The sequence below is a fragment of the Vanessa tameamea genome, chromosome 11 (genome assembly GCF_037043105.1).
Source record: "Vanessa tameamea isolate UH-Manoa-2023 chromosome 11, ilVanTame1 primary haplotype, whole genome shotgun sequence".
Taxonomy (NCBI): domain Eukaryota; kingdom Metazoa; phylum Arthropoda; class Insecta; order Lepidoptera; family Nymphalidae; genus Vanessa; species Vanessa tameamea.
This window is the reverse complement of record NC_087319.1, coordinates 10,825,421-10,846,248: the sequence shown is the minus strand read 5'-3', so window position 1 is coordinate 10,846,248 and position 20,828 is coordinate 10,825,421. Positions and strand designations below refer to the sequence as shown.

Sequence of the window (20,828 nt, the reverse complement as noted above, 5' to 3'; positions counted from 1 at the left end):
TCTACTTTTTAAAATTAACTGCTGACGACCAACCCCTAAAACGCGAGCGAAGTCGCGGGCAACAGCGAATATAACTGTCTGTATACGAGATTAAACAAAATTATCGAACATTTTACAATGTTTATTATAAAATTATTTATAGGAATGAAACTAATATAATTTGAAAGTTACTGTGTACGCGAAAAATAAGTGAAATTTGACCACATTTGATACAAGTGTTGGTTAGTTCTTGGGATAACACAAAAGTCGTAATTGAACAGTAATTTCAAAACATTGGTGTATATTATCTTTAAATTGTATTTTCGTTTTTTTTATCGATATTTGGTAATTATTTGCAATATATATGTATGTCTGCTTAAGAAGTCGTGAACTCCAGACTACATCTTCATTGTTTCGGAATGTGTCCTTGAAAGGTTGTTATTCTTGGACGGTAATTTAAAAATAGTTTTTTTTAACTTCTTTGAAGTTAGTTATTATTTCGTTTAATTTAATTTACATACATTTATATTTTACACGGTTTTTCCAAAAACTGTGAACAAAGTACGTATCAGTATTTTCGTATTATTTATATTTCTCATTTATGACAAAATATATAAAATTTAATAAATAAACACCCGAAGGATGCTAAATACTTTATTGCTCCGAAATCAGATCAGATTGTCAGCTAATGGATTCTTGACTCCCAAAGTCACGGATTATCTTAGTTAAGTAACCAACGTAATATATAATAAATTTATATCGTTTTGAAATAAATATATTTTTATTAATTATTTTATCATTGATAAATAAGTTTACAATGAAACAAAATTTAAATTGATTCAGAAAAAGAAAGTAAAAAATTGATTCGTTACTTTGTACATGCTGTATAAGCTAGCTTATATAGTGCAATTATAAAAAAAAAAAAAATTAAAAAATGTGAATTTAATATTTAAAAAATGGTACTGAAGCATCAGTAGAAAATCAGAATTGCGAAAGTCAAAATTTGTATGATCATTTTTTGAAATTTTAATTTAAATATACTTATTTAAATGTTTATTATTTAATATCTATAGTAAACGATTATTATAATACATTTTATTTATATTTTAAGAATAATCTCTGCGTCGAGCAAATGCTACGCTCAGGCCTCCAGAGGAATGCTTCGAATTATGAGAATGGTGAGTCCTGCGTGAGTCGCTGGATTTGGCTGAGCGAAAGGACCGAAGTGATGTTATATCATCCTTTCCTTCTAAGTCCGCTAGGGCTTCGGCGCTTCCGCTACCAGTCTTAGGCGGTCGCTTGAGTGGTTTGATGTCTCCGTTGAACTTGAGAGCAAATTTTAACTCTTCTACCAGCTCATACTTGAATGTCGTCTGGAGAAAAAGATATAAGAATATTTAAAAAACATAATTATTCTTTTTTTAATTTCAAAGCAGCTGAAATATATAATACACCAATTTAAATTTAGAATTCTGCAGAATTCTATGTTATAAATGAAGCGATGATGAGAGAAGAAAAACATACGTCAAGTTACTATACGTTACGGAGCGTAATTCAAAAGCGTCCTATTAAAAAAGTTTCGTAAGATTTGAAATCACAATTGTAAAAATAAATATTAGTAACTAATAATATGGTATATAGAGAAGATTTTTTTACGTAAAAAAAAACAATCAAGAAATAAAACAAGTCTTTTGGAAACTCATAGTAAAAGTATTTAAACTCCTTGCATATACTACACTTAACACTTTTGGTTTTCTCAGTACCTACCACTGTGAAATATATTGACAGCAAACTATAATATAAACTATTACCAGTATTTAAACTTACATTATATTTAACAGATCTCTTGAACACACCCCACAACATATCGAGTGTTGAAATGAATATACCAATCAAACAGCCCACGCCGAGGACTACGAATGCTCCTAACATATTCTTCATTCCCAATTGTTTCTGTTCTTCATCTCGTTTCTCCTGAAATAAAAAAATTTAAAAAAAATAAGCGAAATATACTATTTAATAATTTTATACCTACAGTGCATTTATATAAAGTCTCATTTTGATTGTCGATTCGTCTTGTAGAATAGACCAAAATGTATGGAAATTATAAACGTGTTACTTTTCGTGAAATCTATCCTAATGGAATAAATTATATACATATCAATAACGAAGATGTGACGTTTATTCTCAAAGTAAACCATAGGTTTTTATTTAAGATACAGTGTGCACTAGAATGTTTAAAGTTTGCGCACATAATATGCGAAACGAAAATAATTTCCAAGAGTATGCGTACACACGCACACAAACATGTTTCTATAATACGCACGATCGAAAGGTAGTATAAAAAATGAGATAATTTAAAAATATGATCTATTCGGGTGCTTTGTTGAGTAAAATTGATACTCCGTTAATTACTACTATTATTATTTTTTTACATTAAATATTTTGAATATGTTTATTTTCAGTTTACGACAATATATACGGAATATGCTCCAAATCTTCTCAAAGGGAGAGGAGGTCTTAGCCCAGCAGTGGGAAATTCAGGCTAATGTATACGAGTACGAATATAAACTATTCTAAGCATATTATGTTTAAGTAAATTAACTGGTGTATTATTAATTTCCAGTTCATTGTCATAACCCTCCTATTTTAAATACCTACAAAATTTCTCAAATCGTTTATATGCGTACCATTACCTACATATATGTAAAAAATAATAAATACGTCAATTATGAAAAAAATTAACGAAAAAAAAACAAAACACGACTAACCAAACATAACTAAAACAAAAACAGTAGCATAATAAAATTATATCAACAACTTAAAATCAATTCTATGAACAGTTGCTTCTTTTTTTAAATCTTTATTTTTAAGGTCGATGAACCCTTCATGGACCCCAATACTTTGGATTTATTTAAACTAATATATGGTGTCGTAGACTAATATATGACTCCTATAGAAGTATTCTACAAAATAATATATCGTAGGGTTGGAACAGACTGATTTATCATCATCTACTTTAATCAGCCTTAAAATCGATATTGCAAAGTAATTAATATTTTATATATAGAGAATTGTCATTAAATCCCATCTGCTTTTGACTCATCCATATTTCACTGGTAGGGCTTTGTGCTTACCCGTCTGGGTAAGTACCACCCACTCATTACATATGGGTGGTAGGACAACATATGGGTTCCCAAGGTTGATGGCACATTGACGATGTATGTTTGTCGATTAATGTAATAATTCTAACAGTACCAATGTCTATAGGCGATGGTACCATCAAGTAGCCTATTTACTCGCCTACCAATTCTATCACACCGCCACCATCAATATTACTAGCTAATACCCGGTATTATGATTTCTTTGAAATATTTTGAAAAAAAAGGCCGATCCAACTTGTATTTGTTGGTTTTTGTCAGAAATATTCAAAAGATACTATTTCTTAAGATGCGTTAAAGCCACCAATAGGTATATAACCAGGCATAATTCATCCCTTCTCAGTGATGGTAACACGTCGTCAGGAAATTAGTGTGAAAGACGTGTGGCACTCTTGAAGACGAGACAAGATTGTTGCCGAGCAGGAGTCTATTATATACAGTAGATTGCTGCATGGTACAATATATAACTACATACGTATAAAACAAAATCGCTTCCCGCTGTCTGTCTGTCCCTGTGTATGCATAGATCTGTTTTAATGCGGCTTTTTTATAGAGTGATTTAAGAGGAAAGTTTATATGTGCGTATAATACATGCATGATATAGAACACTGATAATTTTAGAGGTTTCTAATGTGATGTCGTAAATATACACATTTTTTTTCGCTTAAATTACAAACGCTGGCTGAATCCTACGAGATAGATCAAAAGAATGTACTACAGTATTCTACACTTTTGTTAAAAAGGCTTACAAAAACTTCCGCGATGGTATATGTCTATCTCTTAGGGATAACCCACAATAAACATTTTTTATCTCTATCTATTTTTTACTTTTTACGAAAAATAATGACTTATTTACGAAGCGTTTTTTAGCAATACAGTATTAATTCTTATTATATGTACTAAATAAGTACCTTAAATACATTGTGCATTTAATATAGATCAATGACTAAAAAACCCTAAACTGACTGAAAAACCTGTGACCGTTGTATGTAAAGATATTCTGTAGTATACTTAGTATCAGGTTGCTAGTATTAGACAATATAGACTTACACTACATTTCCCCCCTCCCATTTTTTCCTTCCACCATAAATCCTTTAACTTTTTGATCTCACCGCTCTCTTTAAGTTTCAACAAAGCTTCGTCAATGTATTTTTTATAAGGGGACCCTGAAATAATATACTCATCATAATTTTGTCAAAATATTCATTGTGTTTTATAAAAATAATTATTGTTACCTTTTTTCATACCAATTCCATAACTCTTGGAGTCGAGCAATCCACCCACTTGGAGTAGATCACAGTGTCTCTGCGTGGTATACTCTATGGAAGTAGATTCCATGAAGAATGCATATGTCTTTGTCTCTGCTCTGTACAATAACAAAGTCAAAATGGTCCATGAAATATACAAACATAACGATTATAATAAGCTAAATGAGAATAATTCAAAAATTAGCAATAATAATAACCAGGCAAGATACAAAGAACGCCACGTCTGTGTACATTTTATATTGAAATCATATGATTAATTTACAGTTATTACAAAAAGTACTTACAATTTCACTCCTATGTCATTATCGGCCACGAGCCAACCGTTTTTCTCCATTTTTTGGTACATTTTTTTATACTCAGGAACAGATGAGTTCTTAAAAATTTACATTGAATTAGAAAGATTTATGTTCGATAACTACATCCAAAAACTTGGTAGATGGAACTGCTGAATCTCAATCGATGATTAATTGTTCAGCCCCGAAGAATCACCCCAATCATGTGCTTATTTTATGTTCATAATTTATTTGCTTGGCGATAAGAGAAATACCACTTGGTCGTAAGGTTTTGTGGATACCCGCCTTGGTAGATAACAATACATAGTATTTTTGCGTTACGGTTTAAAGGGTGAATGAGCTAGTGTATCTAAATCCATATGGGACATAACATCTTAGCTCCCAAGGTTGGTGCCTCATTGGTGATGTATATCCGCCAACTTATGTAATAAAAAACGTGTTTGTGAGGAAACCCGAATGAGTTGGTTGTAAATCTGCCTCGTGTAACCATTAAACCGCATTGGAACAGCGCTGTGGAATTAACTCCTTACCCTCTCCTCATACGGAGATCAGGCCTTAGTCTTAAGCTTGGTTTTTTTTTCTTTATTTTATGACTTCCAGAAAAAACTTCACTTTGCTGGCGATAGAATGGCTTACGAGGCGTAATTAAAAAGCGTTCGAAACAAAGGTATCTGAAGTTTTGTTTCGAAGTCACATGACTTCTTGAGGTAACAACAGTTCTATACTATATTTACTTATAGGAAAATAATAATTTGTTACTGATATATAATATCTACTCGTTAAATATTTATAAAAATAGGTAAATAAAATATACAAAACCCTAAAAAATGATATTGTTGATCCCTTGCTCTTAGCTCCGTAGGAAATAGATTTGTGTTCGTAAAGTTCCTTAACATTTTCAAACGGCAGTACATTCTTTTCGACGGTAAGAAAAGCTACGAGCGTGCCTACGTAAGAAGCTACCATAACCATCGTGAAGAACCACCATACACTTGTTATTATACGGGGAGCCAATGCGCTAGAAAAAAAAAATTCAATTATTGTAAAATTGTCATTTATTGTGTAACTCTGATAACTAATTTATACGAAAATAAATTTTAAAATATTGTTACTTGATGGTAGGGCTTTGAGCAAGCCCGTCTGGTTAGGTACCAGTCACTCATCAAATATTCTGCCGCCAAGCAGCAATACTTGGTATTGTTGTGTTCCGGTTTGAAGGGTGAGTGAGCCAGTGTAACTACAGGCACAAGAGATATAACATCTTAGTTCCCAAGGTTGTTGGCGTGTTGGCTAATATTTAGGTTAATATTAAGGGATGGTTAATATTTCTAATAGTACCAATGTCTATGAGCGGTGGTGGCCACTTAACAACAGGCTCATTTGCCGGTATTACTAATACAAAAAAAAAATCACATTCAAGTAATTTTAAATACGATTCATTATTATACATATTAAAATGACTATTGATCTAAAACTGATTAGAAGTGATGATGCAACTGAACAAAAAACTCAGTATATACAGGTGTATACTACTCAATGTACATCAAAAATCTATACTTACATGGGAGCGATTTCAGAACCTTGTTGCATAACAGATCCAATGATAAGCCAGACTGAGTTCGCAAAACTAAACTGATTGTTTAACTCCTCCGGCTGTTCTATACAAGGGACAGGATTCTGCCATTCCTTATTAGAGATCCGACCCACGAATATCATAATGGCTCCCAAGCCAATTTGTACAAACATCATATAATACCACACCTGAAATTATGAAGAATTATAAATTTGTCAAATAAGATACCTGTCCTACACGACAGGAAGGATCAGACAATCAGAAATGATCAACAGGTTTTTGTGGGTCACGCACCGGAATGTTAATATGCCAATTTTACTATATCAGAGCTACTGACTACTATATTTATCAGAAAATCGGAATTCAAACCCAGATCTGAAGCAGTATGAGCTAGCCAACATATCAACGTGATTGTCTTGCCGCGATTTACATATATACATAAATATATTATTTGGTTGCGACAAATTATTAGGTGATATTTACAATAACAATAAACTGTTAAAAGTCTCTGGTGGATTTGAAATGAGGAATGAAATTGGTTATCTTGTAGTTTATCTGAAGTATTTCACTTCGATAAAGGTCCTTCTGAAAAATAAGTGTGTAACCAAAACTAAATATGACATGACATACAAAAGTTATGGACCCAACTCATCAATAATAAAAAGAGTCTATACGTCAAAATCTTTCACAAACTTTTCTTTAGAAATTTGAACGATGAATTAGATAAATATGTCTTTAATCATAAAAGTTATTGACAAGTTCAAGACGAAAGAAATTGAACCGAGATGGCTCAGTAAATAGAACGTGTAGTCTAAAGCGGAGACCGCATTTCTGAAGTTCTCAAATAAGTGGTATTTTTCCTCAGAACTACGTCATTTGTTAACGAATTTAGAAACCATTTTTTTTTTGTTTGGTTTAATGGTGTAGTATACGATTGGTACCGATTTTTAAAATTTATTCATTCATTTATACGAGTATATTCGAAATTTAAAAATAAACCTTAAAATGCAGAATGTATTTTCTTTTAAAACGCTCTTTTTTGATGAAATATATGACTTGTTGTTATAATTCCTCTCGCGCCCAGTAGTTTAAGATACTTTGAAAGAGCTTGCATGTAGGTATCGTAAATTGGAATTAACCACGTGAGTGGTCCAATCAACCAACCCAAAATGAAATGCTTCCAAATTGTTCAAAAAAATTTTTCCTATATTTTTTTATTATTCCTATTTACAGATTATTATAAAAGGTCATTGACATGGTTTAAATTTACCTTACCTCCTTTGAAAATACGGCCATAAAAGAAAACATTTCAGGTGGCTGTTTACTTGGTTCTTTATAAAGTATACCAATACCCAATGTCATGAACGGCGTGGAAAAGTCAATTGCACTCTGTCTCTCTGCTGTTATAGTAAAATCACAAATAGCGAAATCGGCTTTCTGTAATAAAAAAACAATTGCGTTTAAATCACTTAAAAATATAATATCAGAAAAAAATTGTTTCCAGACGCTATGCGGATCTTTGAGGCGTTAAGCGGGTAATGATATTGATGGACGCGTATAATGCGTATAAAAAATACTGTAAACGTCAATCAGCTTTATTCCAATCTGCCAGACTAAACTGAGACTATCGATTTTAAACGTAAGCTCTGTAAATATTCTATTGATTGCATTAAAAATTTACAAGTTATTTATAAAATATATTAACACTATAAGTCTTTCATTTACTTGGCGGAGTAAATATTACGTCGTGGTAGGGCTTTGTGCAAGCCCGTTGAAGTAGGTACCAAGTCACTCATCAGATATTTTACCTTGTGGTCCAGTTTGAAGCGTGAGTGAGCCAGTGTAGCTACAAGGGACATAACATCTTAGTTCCCAAAGTCAGTGGCGCATTGGCAATGTAAGGAATGATTTTTATTTCTTACAGCGCCATTGTCTATGGGCGGCGCTGATCACTTATCATCAGGTGGCCCATTTGATCGTCCTCCTAGCTATATCATAAAAAAAAATTTAGGGTCCAGTGACCTCTCAATCAATGGCTATATTTGCTAGTTTTTTTATTAAGTTTAATTTATTTTTGTTAAATACTTAGACTATTTTTCTTACTTCATCATTTAGCTTTGCTATCATGCCAGTCCATTTATGAGTTGTCGGATTCAAGCCACCGTAGTCATCTTCAAGTTCAAAGTCATAATTAAAATCCAATATGTCGGCGATTCTCTCAATCAGATCTATTGTGAATCCTTCATATCTGTCATTGCCTTCTAAATGATCGGAGGATTTTTTTTCGTAACCATACGGTGCGGTCTGTAAGAGATATATTTGTTATATTGACAAGGTTGAACGAGCCAAGTGATACCACAGCATGACCTACTCAGCCAACGAAACAAATGAACAATTCGAAATGAGATTACATCGAGGCAATGTTGCCAGAATTTCGGGGACATTACGTAGCCGTTCTGATTTTGATTTGTTTGATATATTCAATACAAAATGAACCGAGATGAAGAAGGTAATTTGAATCGAATCGTATCAAATTGATTGTTTTATGTGTTCAATTCAAATTGGCGAATTAAAGTCTGCCCCATATCTATATGAACGAACCAGTAATGGAGCAGTTCCAAATAAGCTGGAAGAAGCTAGAAGCCAAAGCTCAGCCGTGGAACATTTAGAGGTCGTACGTTACTTGACTTAAAATTAAATAAGCAAAGGATAGCATCCTGTAATAATGCCTAACACATTAAGAAAATATTTTAATTATATTTACCTTAGATATTAACACTTTAAACGTTTTATTCCTCATAATCGTTTCCGCTGCGATTTCAGCGGCCGTTACGAATGGCCTTGACATAATAAGCTCGTCGTATTTCCATGTACCTATCTGATGCAAAGTTACATGAATAAATTTGAATTCGATATTCAAAATATAGAAATGAATCGACAAATAGACTTACAGTCTGATTACCAGCCGGTGTTAACTCCAATATGTCCATTGTAACGTTATTTCTTTGACCGAAACCATCGAAAATCATATTTCTAGTTATACCTTCAATTTTGTTCTGGAACCAAATTTATGAAATATAATAATATGACATTAATATATACAATAAAATGTATCCATCTATATATGGCATTTTATTGTAATCTAACTTATAGCATATATAAAACTTTATTCTTTATTGGTTGCATTGCGTTTTAAATTTAGACTTTTGACGAGACAAGCGTAAATTTCGTGTTCTCGTCAATGAATGGGCTATACGCAAAAAAAATATGTTTTTCGAATAAAACTAGTTGATTCCAAGAGGGCTATGAGGATATTTTTAGCATTAGTGTATCTACATTTACTTAGCTTACGTACCGTTTTCATAACGTTAAGCAAAGTAGTGCCGTACGTCCAGGACTCGTAGCTGTCACAACTAAGACTCGTCGGTACCACAGTCACTTTTGTCATTGCTTGATATAACATAAAAATGGCATCGTGAATAAGTACAACCTTAATCTTCAAATTTTCTGGCGCTAAGGATTCCCCTGACTCCTCATTGTAGAATGATATGAACTCATATAACTGTTCATTCTTTAGTAGATCAACTAACTGAAACCCTGGAAATGTCAATGGCATTTATTTACTTAAATATTATCTATACATATAATAAAATTTGAGTGTCTGTTTGTAATATTAAAATAACCCCGTTTTACTAAATGCATATGTATGTATACGGTACATATACCTAAAAAATATTTTTTACAATTTTTGTCTGTCTGTCTGTTTGTTCCGGCTAGTCTCTGGAACGGCTGGACCAATTTTGACGGGACTTTCACTGGCAGATAGCTGATGTAATAAGGAGTAACTTAGGCTACTTTTATTTTAGAATTATATGTAAAATAATAATAAAGTCACGCTTTTTTATAAAATTCAAACACGCGGGCACAGATAGTTATTCTTAAAATTAGATTGAATGATGGTGGTGCTGATACTGGGGGCCGATTTCGACCGAACCGCTACTGGATTGTTTATATGTGATAACATTTCGATTCAATTGCGATAAAGTGACAATTCGTTTGTAGAATTAGCATTGTCTTCAGAATCTTATGACGTGCAAAAACTGTTACAGGAAATGGGAAAAAAAAAGTATAACCAAGAATTCCTAAATTTATGAGTCTATGAATGTATTATTTGGGTATATATAATTTTAAACTTTAACTTTGTCTATTAATAAATTGAAATCGCCTTCATTACTAATGCTGAATACATTAAAATATTCATACATGTGTACATATTTTATTAAAACTTATATTAAATTAACACACAAAAATGCGTTACGTGTGAAAGAGATTCGATCAAATAGAGATATATTTTGTTAAGGTATCACATCGAATTCAAACTTCTTTATAACTTCCAGTAGGATTATCATTTAAGGAATATAATATGGAACATAAAGCTGTCGTCACTACTGAATGTAGATTCTACCGAGAAAAACTGGCTATAAACTGGGTAGTGAATCTTTTCTATTAATTCAATAACATATACATATTTTTATTTTTACATTACATTACATTAGCAGCCTGTAAATTTCCCACTGCTGGGCTAAGGCCTCCTCTCCCTTTGAAGAGAAGGTATGGCATATTCCACCACGCTGCTCCAATGCGGGTTGATGAATACATATGTGGCAGAATTTCGTTGAAAAGCCACATGCAGGTTTCCTCACGACGTTTTCCTTCACCGCCGAGCACGAGATGAATTATAAACACAAATTAAACACATGAAAATTCAGTGGTGCTTGCCTGGGTTTGAACACGAAATCATCGGTTAATGATTGGAGTCGAATTGGCATTTACTTTTGATTTTGTATTTGCTTCTGTTGCTTCACTTTAAGTTCTGAATTGATGATTGCAATATATCCTCAACCAACCTTTTGTTTTATTATCTGAGATTAATTGGCAAAGTTAAAAAATCTCACAAGAGTTGAGTTGCAACGGCCAACTACTCAGAACTGCGGAAATTCTAAACATTATTCATCTCCTCTATCAATCAGAAGACACGAACGATATCAACTTTAACTTGACTCAGTGAAAACGTTGAGGCACGGCCGCAGTTTTAAATAAAATTCCCATACAATAATTTACGTAAAATGTTTAGAAATTTCCCGATAAAATAAAAATTAAATCGTATTATTTTAACGTGCTATTACATATTTTTTCAGTATTTACAATATATTTAGTAAAATAGTTGGAAAATTATTTTTTTCGGAACTATTACGATTGTTCAGAAAATAATTAACAGTTATCTAATACATGTGTACAATTTTGTTTGCGGCTCAAGTTAATTACAGGAAGTTTTATCACAAACGCGTGTTCCCGACAACAAACTTGACCGTTATCCTTTTGCTAAGAAACAAAAGTTATGTTTTTGTCGACAAGGACTAATCCTTAATGAGTTCCTAGGGAATTGTAAGCAATGGTAACTAAAAAAATTGCTAACAGTTTTAAGGTCAATGCGCCAATCACTCAAAAGTTACTTTATAATATATTATGTATTTATTTGTAACGTTTAACTTTTGTATGTAATAGGTAGAGCGGACTGCCAAATATGCCAACTGACAGTGAATAGTTACCAACGCCTATATATATTTGCGCTGAGAGAAATATTAACCATTCCTTGCACCACCAATGCGCCATCAACCTTGAGAACTAAGATGTTATGTCCCTAGTGCCTATTACATTGAATCACATATTCTTCAAACCGGAACATAACAGTAATAATTATTGGTGTTGGCAACAAATATGATGGTACCTACCCAGAGGGGCTTGCAGGAAGCCCAACCAAATAAATTTATAGAATAAGTTCCATTTGTTATTTATCTATATATAAAACAATTCAGAACATTTTTCCGTCTGTTTGTCAATCAATTTTCTTATTGTTGTTTGGTAGCTATTGACAAGTTTTAGTGGTACCAATAAAAAAAATGGAAAAAGGAGAGGAATATAAAATTTTCGGTGCACGTCATTTCATACACATTTTCTTCAAATTTTCAATAATGATTATCCGTTCACGTGTGAGATAGTAAGATTAGGTATTTAGTATCCTATGAGCTTTTCTGTATCCCTGATAGCGTGTATACAACATTCCATAATGGTCGTTTGAGTATTTACGATTATTTTAGAATTAAGACAATAATCTTGAGGCTATCGAAATAAAAATCCCAAACAATCGGGCAATAAAAATAATTTTATTAAGTGCTTTACTATGATCGTGGACTACTTCCTATACTGAAAATTTTAGATCTAACGTAATATCTAGATAAATCTATTTTTAACGACGCGACGTCTCCGTTGTCGAAAGAGAAATATTCTATTTCTTATGTAAATAAATAGAAAGTCTGTCAATGATAGGAATTGTTGCCATATAAAAAAAAAATATAAATAAATATATAATATATTTTTATATATACATATTTAGCTACATAAGGCGTGTTGTGTTGTGCTAGTTGCTGGTTTATTGAATGTGTGTTTCATACCTGTCATGTTAACACCACCATATCTATACCGATGTAAGTCCAGAGTAAACAAATCGGGCGACACGAAGACATATGAATGTTCGTCCGCCATAAGGCCGACATGCTGCGCGTGCCTCAGGATCTGTTCCAAGTGTCCTGACGGGCAGTCTACGACGAAGTTTGTGTGGCCACTCTTTTTCGTGTTTATTAACACTTCCCTTAAATACATATTTGGTTATAATTATGACGCTAAAAAAGCCAACAACGTAGGAGCAATTATAGTACACAATTGTATTCATAACACAGGTGCAGTCTCAATTCCCTTACTTAAATATTCCGATGGGCCAGCTGATATACCGGAAAGATATAACGTAGTACCAACGCCTTTACGTGTTTTCTGAGGCATAGGATGATAGTACCACAAACATTCAATCTCTAGGCTAATATTAACAATTTTTGGACTGAAGATCTTAATAACTTTATTGTTGATCACGGATTCGAACCTGGGATCAAAATCTGAAGCCGAAAATAATTGCTTAGTAATTAATGAGTTAAGTATTGAGCCTACCTCCATTATCAAATTACATAAAGCGAATGGGAGATATGTTTTTAATAGTTAAATAATTTACAAAAAAATTAAAAAAAACATTTTTTTTTAAATTATATTTTTTTACAAATACCTCCAGTTTGGAACTTTGATAAAGCCTTTAAACTAAAGCAATTCCATAGTTTAAATTAAAACGTCAATGTTAACGAAATGCATTGTAGTTTTGTTTCGAGTCTTATTAAATTAGAGTGTGATGAGTTAATTCTCAAAGGAACTATCGAATGAAGGAGGAAATTGACAACGGCGTCAAATTACAATTCGTATCTCAAGCGTTAGTAATACTACCTGTAGTCTTTGCCACTCAATTCCCGCACCGTGACGGTAACCCTCTCGGTAGGATGACCCATTTTCATCAAACTTTGAACCTGCGACAGACTGTAGCCCTTAACGTACAACAACGTGAAGTTTAACCACTCCTTTTTTACTATTAATTGTTCTAAAGCCTGGAACAAATTAAAGCAGAAACAATTAATTTTATGGTACCGACTTAATTATATTTCGTTGTCATAGGGGCCATTCATTTATTATGTATGACAATTTAGGGGGGAGATGTTTTCTTACAAGGGGGTGGGAAGGAGACTATAGTTCTTATCCCTTACTTCACCAATGCCTCACTAACCTTGGGCACTAAGATGTTATGACCCCTGTGCCCGTAGTTACACTGGCTCACTCATCCTCCAAACCGGAACACAACAATACCAAATATTGCTATTTGGTGGCAGAATATCTGATGAGTGGGTGGTAGCTACCCAGACGGGCTCGCATAAAGCCCCACCACCAAGTAATTTTAATAAAAACTCGTAGATTCTTTTGGAACTATTACAATATCTTGACAATAATAATAAGTATCAATATGTTATCAGTTTTATAATCTATAATGTTCTTACCATATTGAATGCTACTGGGCTTGGGTATAGGTTGATGAGCGACCAGTTCTTCACGTATAAGTCGTTGTGCTGAATATTAATAAGAGGAAGCTCCAAGATGTCACATATTCCCTGTAAATGTTCCGTCGCTTTGCCACCTAATCCATCAATGATTCCAACAACGCCCTTCTGTAAATAACAAACTAGATGTGATTTATATTCTGGCATATTTTCGAAATGTCGATGAACTATTCCTACGTTATAACCTATCCATACTAACATTCTGATTGATATAGTAATTCTGTCTGTCTGTTACGGTATCAAGGCTAACCCACTGAATCGAATTTGATAAAGTTTGATATGAAGAGAGTTTGAACCCCAAGGAAGGACATAGGTTACTTTTTTATAACTAAAACCTTTGATGGCCACCCTCAACCGCACGTAAAGTCGCGGACAAAGACTAGTTGTGTATAAATATATAAACAAGCAAAGACAAAACAGTTCAGTTATGAATACAAAAAAATTGGTATAAGGGTAGACAAAAAGAATGTTCGAAGCGTGCAACTTCGTATAATAAAGTTTTCACAATTTTCAATATTGGTGCGAACACTGGTTATTGTTCAATGTTTGAGATTCACTAGTGAATTGTGTGCTCGATATGATTTTTGAATACTATTTCTAAATATTGGTTCTCAATATCTATTTATTTCTATCATAGGCTTTCTGATGTTAGGTGTCCATTATTGACTAAAGACTTAGTACTGTAAAAACCATTATACACGTCATATAAATATTCCTCGCATCACCAATGCCCCATTTGCCTTGGGAATGTGCGATCAATGGGTGCTACCTACCCTGACGGGCTTCCAGAAAGATTTACCACAGTACTGCGCGATTATATTTAACTTTATAACAGTAACATTATGAAAATGCTTAAGGATTGGGTGGTGATTAAAGTGATGCAAATTTTCGTTACTATAACAGTAAAATAAAATCCTTAAATGTCTCACTGTTGGGCGAACTCATTTTCTCCTGTTCACATGCAGGTTTCCTCGAATTGATTTCAAAGTCAGAAATATAATCGATTTAAGGCAGGACTGTAATCTTCTGTTAAGAATGTCTTCCAGTGGGTTTACTTTTCACAAAGTTAAGAATAAAACGAGATGTTTATTTTACAGATACAAGAAATGGAATAGCAAAACGTGTTTTACTTCAGCTAGATCGCAGACGTGACCAGTTATCTCAAGGATGTCCCCTCGTTTGCTGACCTCTTTTATGATAGCCGTCAAGTTAAATAATTTTGCGCTTACGCTCATAGCGACTTTTAGATCTTCATCGTTACTGTAAAAAATACCACCTGAAAATTCAGTTAGTATTTAGTGCAGCTTAACGCAATGAAAAAATCGTAACTGAAAATTTATAAACAAATCATGTCACAGTTAGAAATTAATTAAAATTGACACATCTGTTTTTATAAATGTATAATTAATATAGTATTTAAAATGTCGAAAAAACACACGGATATTGTATCACGTGCATGTATTGTGTGTAGCTTAGCCAAATAAAAACAAATACGATACTCGATCCGATAAATGAAACAAAAATTCACTTAATTCATTTTTCATCAATAATTACAACACAACATACATATAAGATTGAACTTTACACAAAGATTAACAATAATACAGTTGTATAATCATATGGTCCTTTTTCGACGAACTTCTACTGAAACTTTTTATAGCCAGATTACACTTAACCAAACAATTTATTAAGCCAAAACATTTTGCTGAATACATTTAATATAATACCTTCGACTGTTTTCTTGTGACTACGTCGTATTCAGTTAAAAAAAAAAAAACTATATATTTCCTTAATTGATTAGTATTGGTACCACGTACTTACCCACATTTGGTTGATTTGATAAAGCACATTGTGCTGTCATCAGCACCGTAAATAATACTTTGAAATCAATCATTTTATATTCACATAGAAACCACATTAACGTTATCACAACACAAAAAAGGTTTTATATACATTTTAAATCTCTTTACTTCGTAGAATTATTATTGTAATTAATTCGTTAAGGACCGTTTGATTCACACAATAAACGTTCAAATCGTATACAGAATACTCGTAATGTGTTTAGATTTTGGGATAGCGCGACACGCGAAGTCAGAAATAATCTCGACACTATATTTAGGACAAGTTTTCCCGCAAATGACATACTTCACTCGAATGCCGTCTGCTCAGTTTTAAATGTCATATACTGTGATAAATTCTTATGAACTTAATATGCATCGAGTCTTATTTCGCTCTATTAAAAAATATAAAACAAAGTACTAATAATTGGTAGTGTCAATTAAAATATTATTGATTGACTTTTAAAATATAAAGTTTAATAAAAACAGACATATTTCCCACGGCTAAGACTCTCTTCTTGAGGAGAAGATTTGGAGCTTTCCACCGTGCTGTTCTAATGTGGGATGGTGCACACACATGTGACAGACAGTTTCATACTACACGCAGGTACCGCACGATTCCTTCACCGTCAACTACTAAATGAATAATAAACGTAAATTAAACATGAAACCCCAGGATTTGAACCCACAATCTTCGAACTATTAAAGGTATATCAGCTGGAATCGTAACATGTATAAAATATACATATATTATTAAAAAATGTTTTGTAATCAAGTCGTTAAAACCGCTTTAGGGCGCTTCAGGGTTTACGCTGACGAAACTATAAGAAATAAATCAAATTAATGTCCCGACGAATTGTCTGCCTTAAAAAACCCCACAGGGAAGTGCAAGACGTCTATCTTATATTGTGTAGTTAAATGATAAGAAGCTATTAAATAAATATAGACATGCTTAGTCTAGCTGAGATGTTCATGTGCTTAGAACAAGTGAATCTGAAGTGATTGCTAGTTTTGAGATTAGATTTACTTGGTGATAGATAGAATAAGAAAGTTTTTTTTTATGTCATAGGTGGCAAACGAGCAGGAGGCTCACCTGATGGAAAGTGACTACCACCGCCCATGGACATCTGTAACACCGGGGGGCTTGCAGGTGCGTTGCCGGCCTTTCAGGAAAGAGTACGCTCTTTTCTTGAAGGTTCCCAAGTCGTATCGGTTCGGAAAAACCGTCGGCGAAAGCTGGTTCCACAGAGTGGTTGTGCGAGGCAGAAAATGTCTTAAAAATCGCGCTGTTATGGATTTTCGGACATCTAGGTGGTGCGGGTGATATTTGGAATTTTGACGAGATGTCCGAAGGTGAAATTCAGCAGCCGGGATTAATCCGAACAATTCCTCGGAACATTCCCCGTGATAAATTCTGATTAAATTATTAATTGATTCGTGATTAATTCTTATTAATATTTAGGTATTTCTTTAATAACGTTTATTTATTTATAAGTTTGTAAATGAGAAATTAAAAAATATATATTATAATCGACCATTCGCTAAAACATTCAAAATAAATATCGACGGACTCCGATATTATCTAAGTTTCAAGTTATATATCAACAAAATATGAAATTCATCAAGAATGCAACTGACGGTTACAAACTTGTTACCACCATGACAACCCAAGATGGATGCCCATTTCATTTAGTACGTCTCAAAGGTGACGTCACTTCCTTGACCACGTCATTCGTTTTCGTTCTACAATAATATTATATAGTATAAATTGTATTGTGATACATTGACGAAAATGTATTTACGGTTTAAAAATTCAAATTTGGATAATTTTAACTTCGAAGGTTAAAATTTTATTGTTACAGTTATCTCCAGGTGTTCGCATCGAACGATTTTTATCGTTGCACATCATTTGAAAACAGATATTTAGTATTCATTCGAATAAAATAGTTTGACAGACAATTTTAAATTACGTTAAATAGTCAAGGTCACTTTTTATCTGAATAAGGATTAATAATTAATCCGAATAAACCGCTTCGTAAATAACCTGTAGTTTTTTTATGAATCTGTAAAAGATAGACTAATCTTATAAATAAATGTCTAGTACATTGTTTTAATGTATCAAGGCTTAGCCGGCGTAAGCTAAGTGTACGAAAACAGTTTTTTTGGATACAACAGCATCATAGTTCTATTATGTAAAAATTATTATACAAAACTTATATAATCTGTGTATCTACTGCGAGTTTCAGAAAAAGTTAGTGGATATACAGACAGAAAGAGAAAGTTAATATGTTTAGATTATAGATATATACAATAAATGATTTTAAAACTAACTGTAATATTTGTATATATTATTGCATATAGTTATACTAATATTATAAACACGTAAAATTCGGAGGTCTTATCACCGGAACTAATGAACCAATTCTCACTTTTTTTTTTAAATGGGAATATGTTTTATTATTGTTAAGTGATATAAGGTATTGATTATATTTATATATTTTTCTCTATTTATAAATGGCGCCGTGCGCCGTGCAGTTCGCTAGTATAAAATATTGTGTGAATTACTTATGTTATTTTATTGATTCCGGAATCGAAAGTCATATGCATTCTAAGTTTTTGATACGAATATAGTGAGAGTGATATAAAAGTTAATATTGCAAATAATTGGTATGCGAGAGAGTGGACACGTATTGAATACGTACGTGTTTTACGCAACAAAGGTCGGCCGCAAACTAGCGACTTCATAAATATTAAAAAATATATATTTTTTCTTCACAGTATTTAAAAACGAAATTAAAATAATAAGTGCATTTTTATATTCCTCACTCTTATAATCTGAAGTGATGGCAATCGAAAGGCAATTTGACGTGCTAAGGCACAGGAATGTAACACTACCCACTTTCTAGCTTTAGGATGCTACTGAGAATTCAACACCCACACATCGTAGACTAAAGACAGACTACAGGTTTCACTTTTCTCTGAAGACAAAACAGTGTTTTTGTGGCTTAGAAAATCCTGAGCTTGAATCCAGGAGTGACTAGTTACGAGGCAGTCGAATCAAAGTACATCCTTCGTACAATTGGAACACAAACTTATGACTTATAAATAATAGGGGAATAAATAGGGTACGATACCGTATTAATAAATAAGTATCTGCTCTGCAATGTATACTATTTAAATGGCTTGATGTACAAAGATTGAGGTTTCAATTTTGAAATTTACTTTCTCCAAAGCAAAATATAACGCATGTTACTCAATAATGATAATGAAACATCATGAAATGCAAACAAGTACCAAAAATGAAATTAAAAAATTTCAACCCAATTGTCAAATGAATGAATGAATGGCTTCAGCTTACGATCAAAATAAAATAAAAAACCAACCTTTTTATATATTATTACAGAATAAAATACTCAAACATGTAATTATAAAAAATATTTTAAACTTGCGCTTATAACAGTTCTAACAATGTGGAAAAAAAACACTATAAAACGTTACGATAAATATTCTATTCTATTCATGTAATGTTACATTATTGTGTTATTTTATAAAACATAAACGTTACAACAGACAGTATAAACTTACACCTTATTTAAAGTTCAATGTCCGTTGGGCAACGGTTGTCCTTTGTAGTTTCTGAGTGTGCCTTTAAAAGTTTATTAAGTGTTCAACCACCATAATTAAAATCATTAACTTTTAATATAAGGCAATTACAATTAGTAATATATGTTTGGTTTTTGTATTTGTTAATTGTAAGAAAATATCAATTCGACTGTTGAGAGATAAAACTCTCGCCGTCCGGATTGATATCTCTATTTTCAAAGAGAGGAAATAAAAAGAGGACCTGTGTTTGAACTTTATATGTGCGTAGTACTAGTCGAATTTCGGTCTGTAGAGCTATGCGATAGCTAAGCGAAACACAACTGTTAGAAAGTTGTAAGCGACATTGACTTTAATTATTATTACAACACTTAAACAATTACAACACATTACAACACATGACTTGATAATCAAATATTATTGCTTGATTATATCTTTAAATCTACCCAAAGTATTTATCGTTTACGCTACACATATTTATAATAATATCCGTATTATTACGATTTATATCGAGCGTAACCGAAATTTATTTTGTTACAAATTACGATTCAAAAATACTTGCCATTTCCATAGTATATAGCTGAGAATTTCAACTTAGTCGGATAAAACAAAAATGAATTTTATGTTTGTTCTTTCATCTCAGATTTGTATATAGACCCTTATTGTTCGCGTGAAGCCGGGTCGAGTAGCTAGAAGATAATAAAATCGATAGATTTAAACATATAATATAAAATTATTAAGAGTATTCCTACACGAATACGTCTACTTCAATATAGTGAGGCAATAACGTGAATCGTGTATTGCGTTTACGTCCGCCCTAAATAGACTGCAAATGTAAATTTACAATAGCCGAATTGATGAAACGCTATAAAATGTTTACGACCGAGGTTTCGAAAGTAAGCCGGAGTAAGTTGAATTGCTATTGGAGTTGGCATATTTACAAGAGAGATTAATAACACATCCACAAATTAAGTTTCTACATACTTGGCAAGGGGTTTCTAGCAATAAGAAAATTCTTGTCATAAATTAAACGAACGACATATATTTCGAATGATAATTTTAAATTCGTAC

General features: G+C 32.6%; 1 protein-coding gene across 1 annotated transcript; it reads right to left on the bottom strand.

Moving 5' to 3' along the window:
* Nucleotides 1-926: 926 nt before the first annotated feature.
* On the bottom strand, nt 927-16,394 carry LOC113396174 (glutamate receptor ionotropic, kainate 3-like). Its single transcript, XM_064216189.1, has 17 exons — nt 16,141-16,394; nt 15,450-15,595; nt 14,260-14,427; nt 13,658-13,815; nt 12,787-12,983; nt 9,630-9,871; nt 9,226-9,330; nt 9,039-9,152; nt 8,378-8,578; nt 7,550-7,711; nt 6,263-6,462; nt 5,521-5,719; nt 4,693-4,781; nt 4,376-4,506; nt 4,191-4,306; nt 1,807-1,953; nt 927-1,352 (listed from the first exon to the last, which is right to left on the bottom strand). Exons 1-17 carry the CDS (start codon nt 16,235-16,237, stop codon nt 1,086-1,088), a joined length of 2,739 nt encoding a protein of 912 aa, XP_064072259.1. The 5' UTR covers nt 16,238-16,394; the 3' UTR covers nt 927-1,085.
* Nucleotides 16,395-20,828: the final 4,434 nt, after the last annotated feature.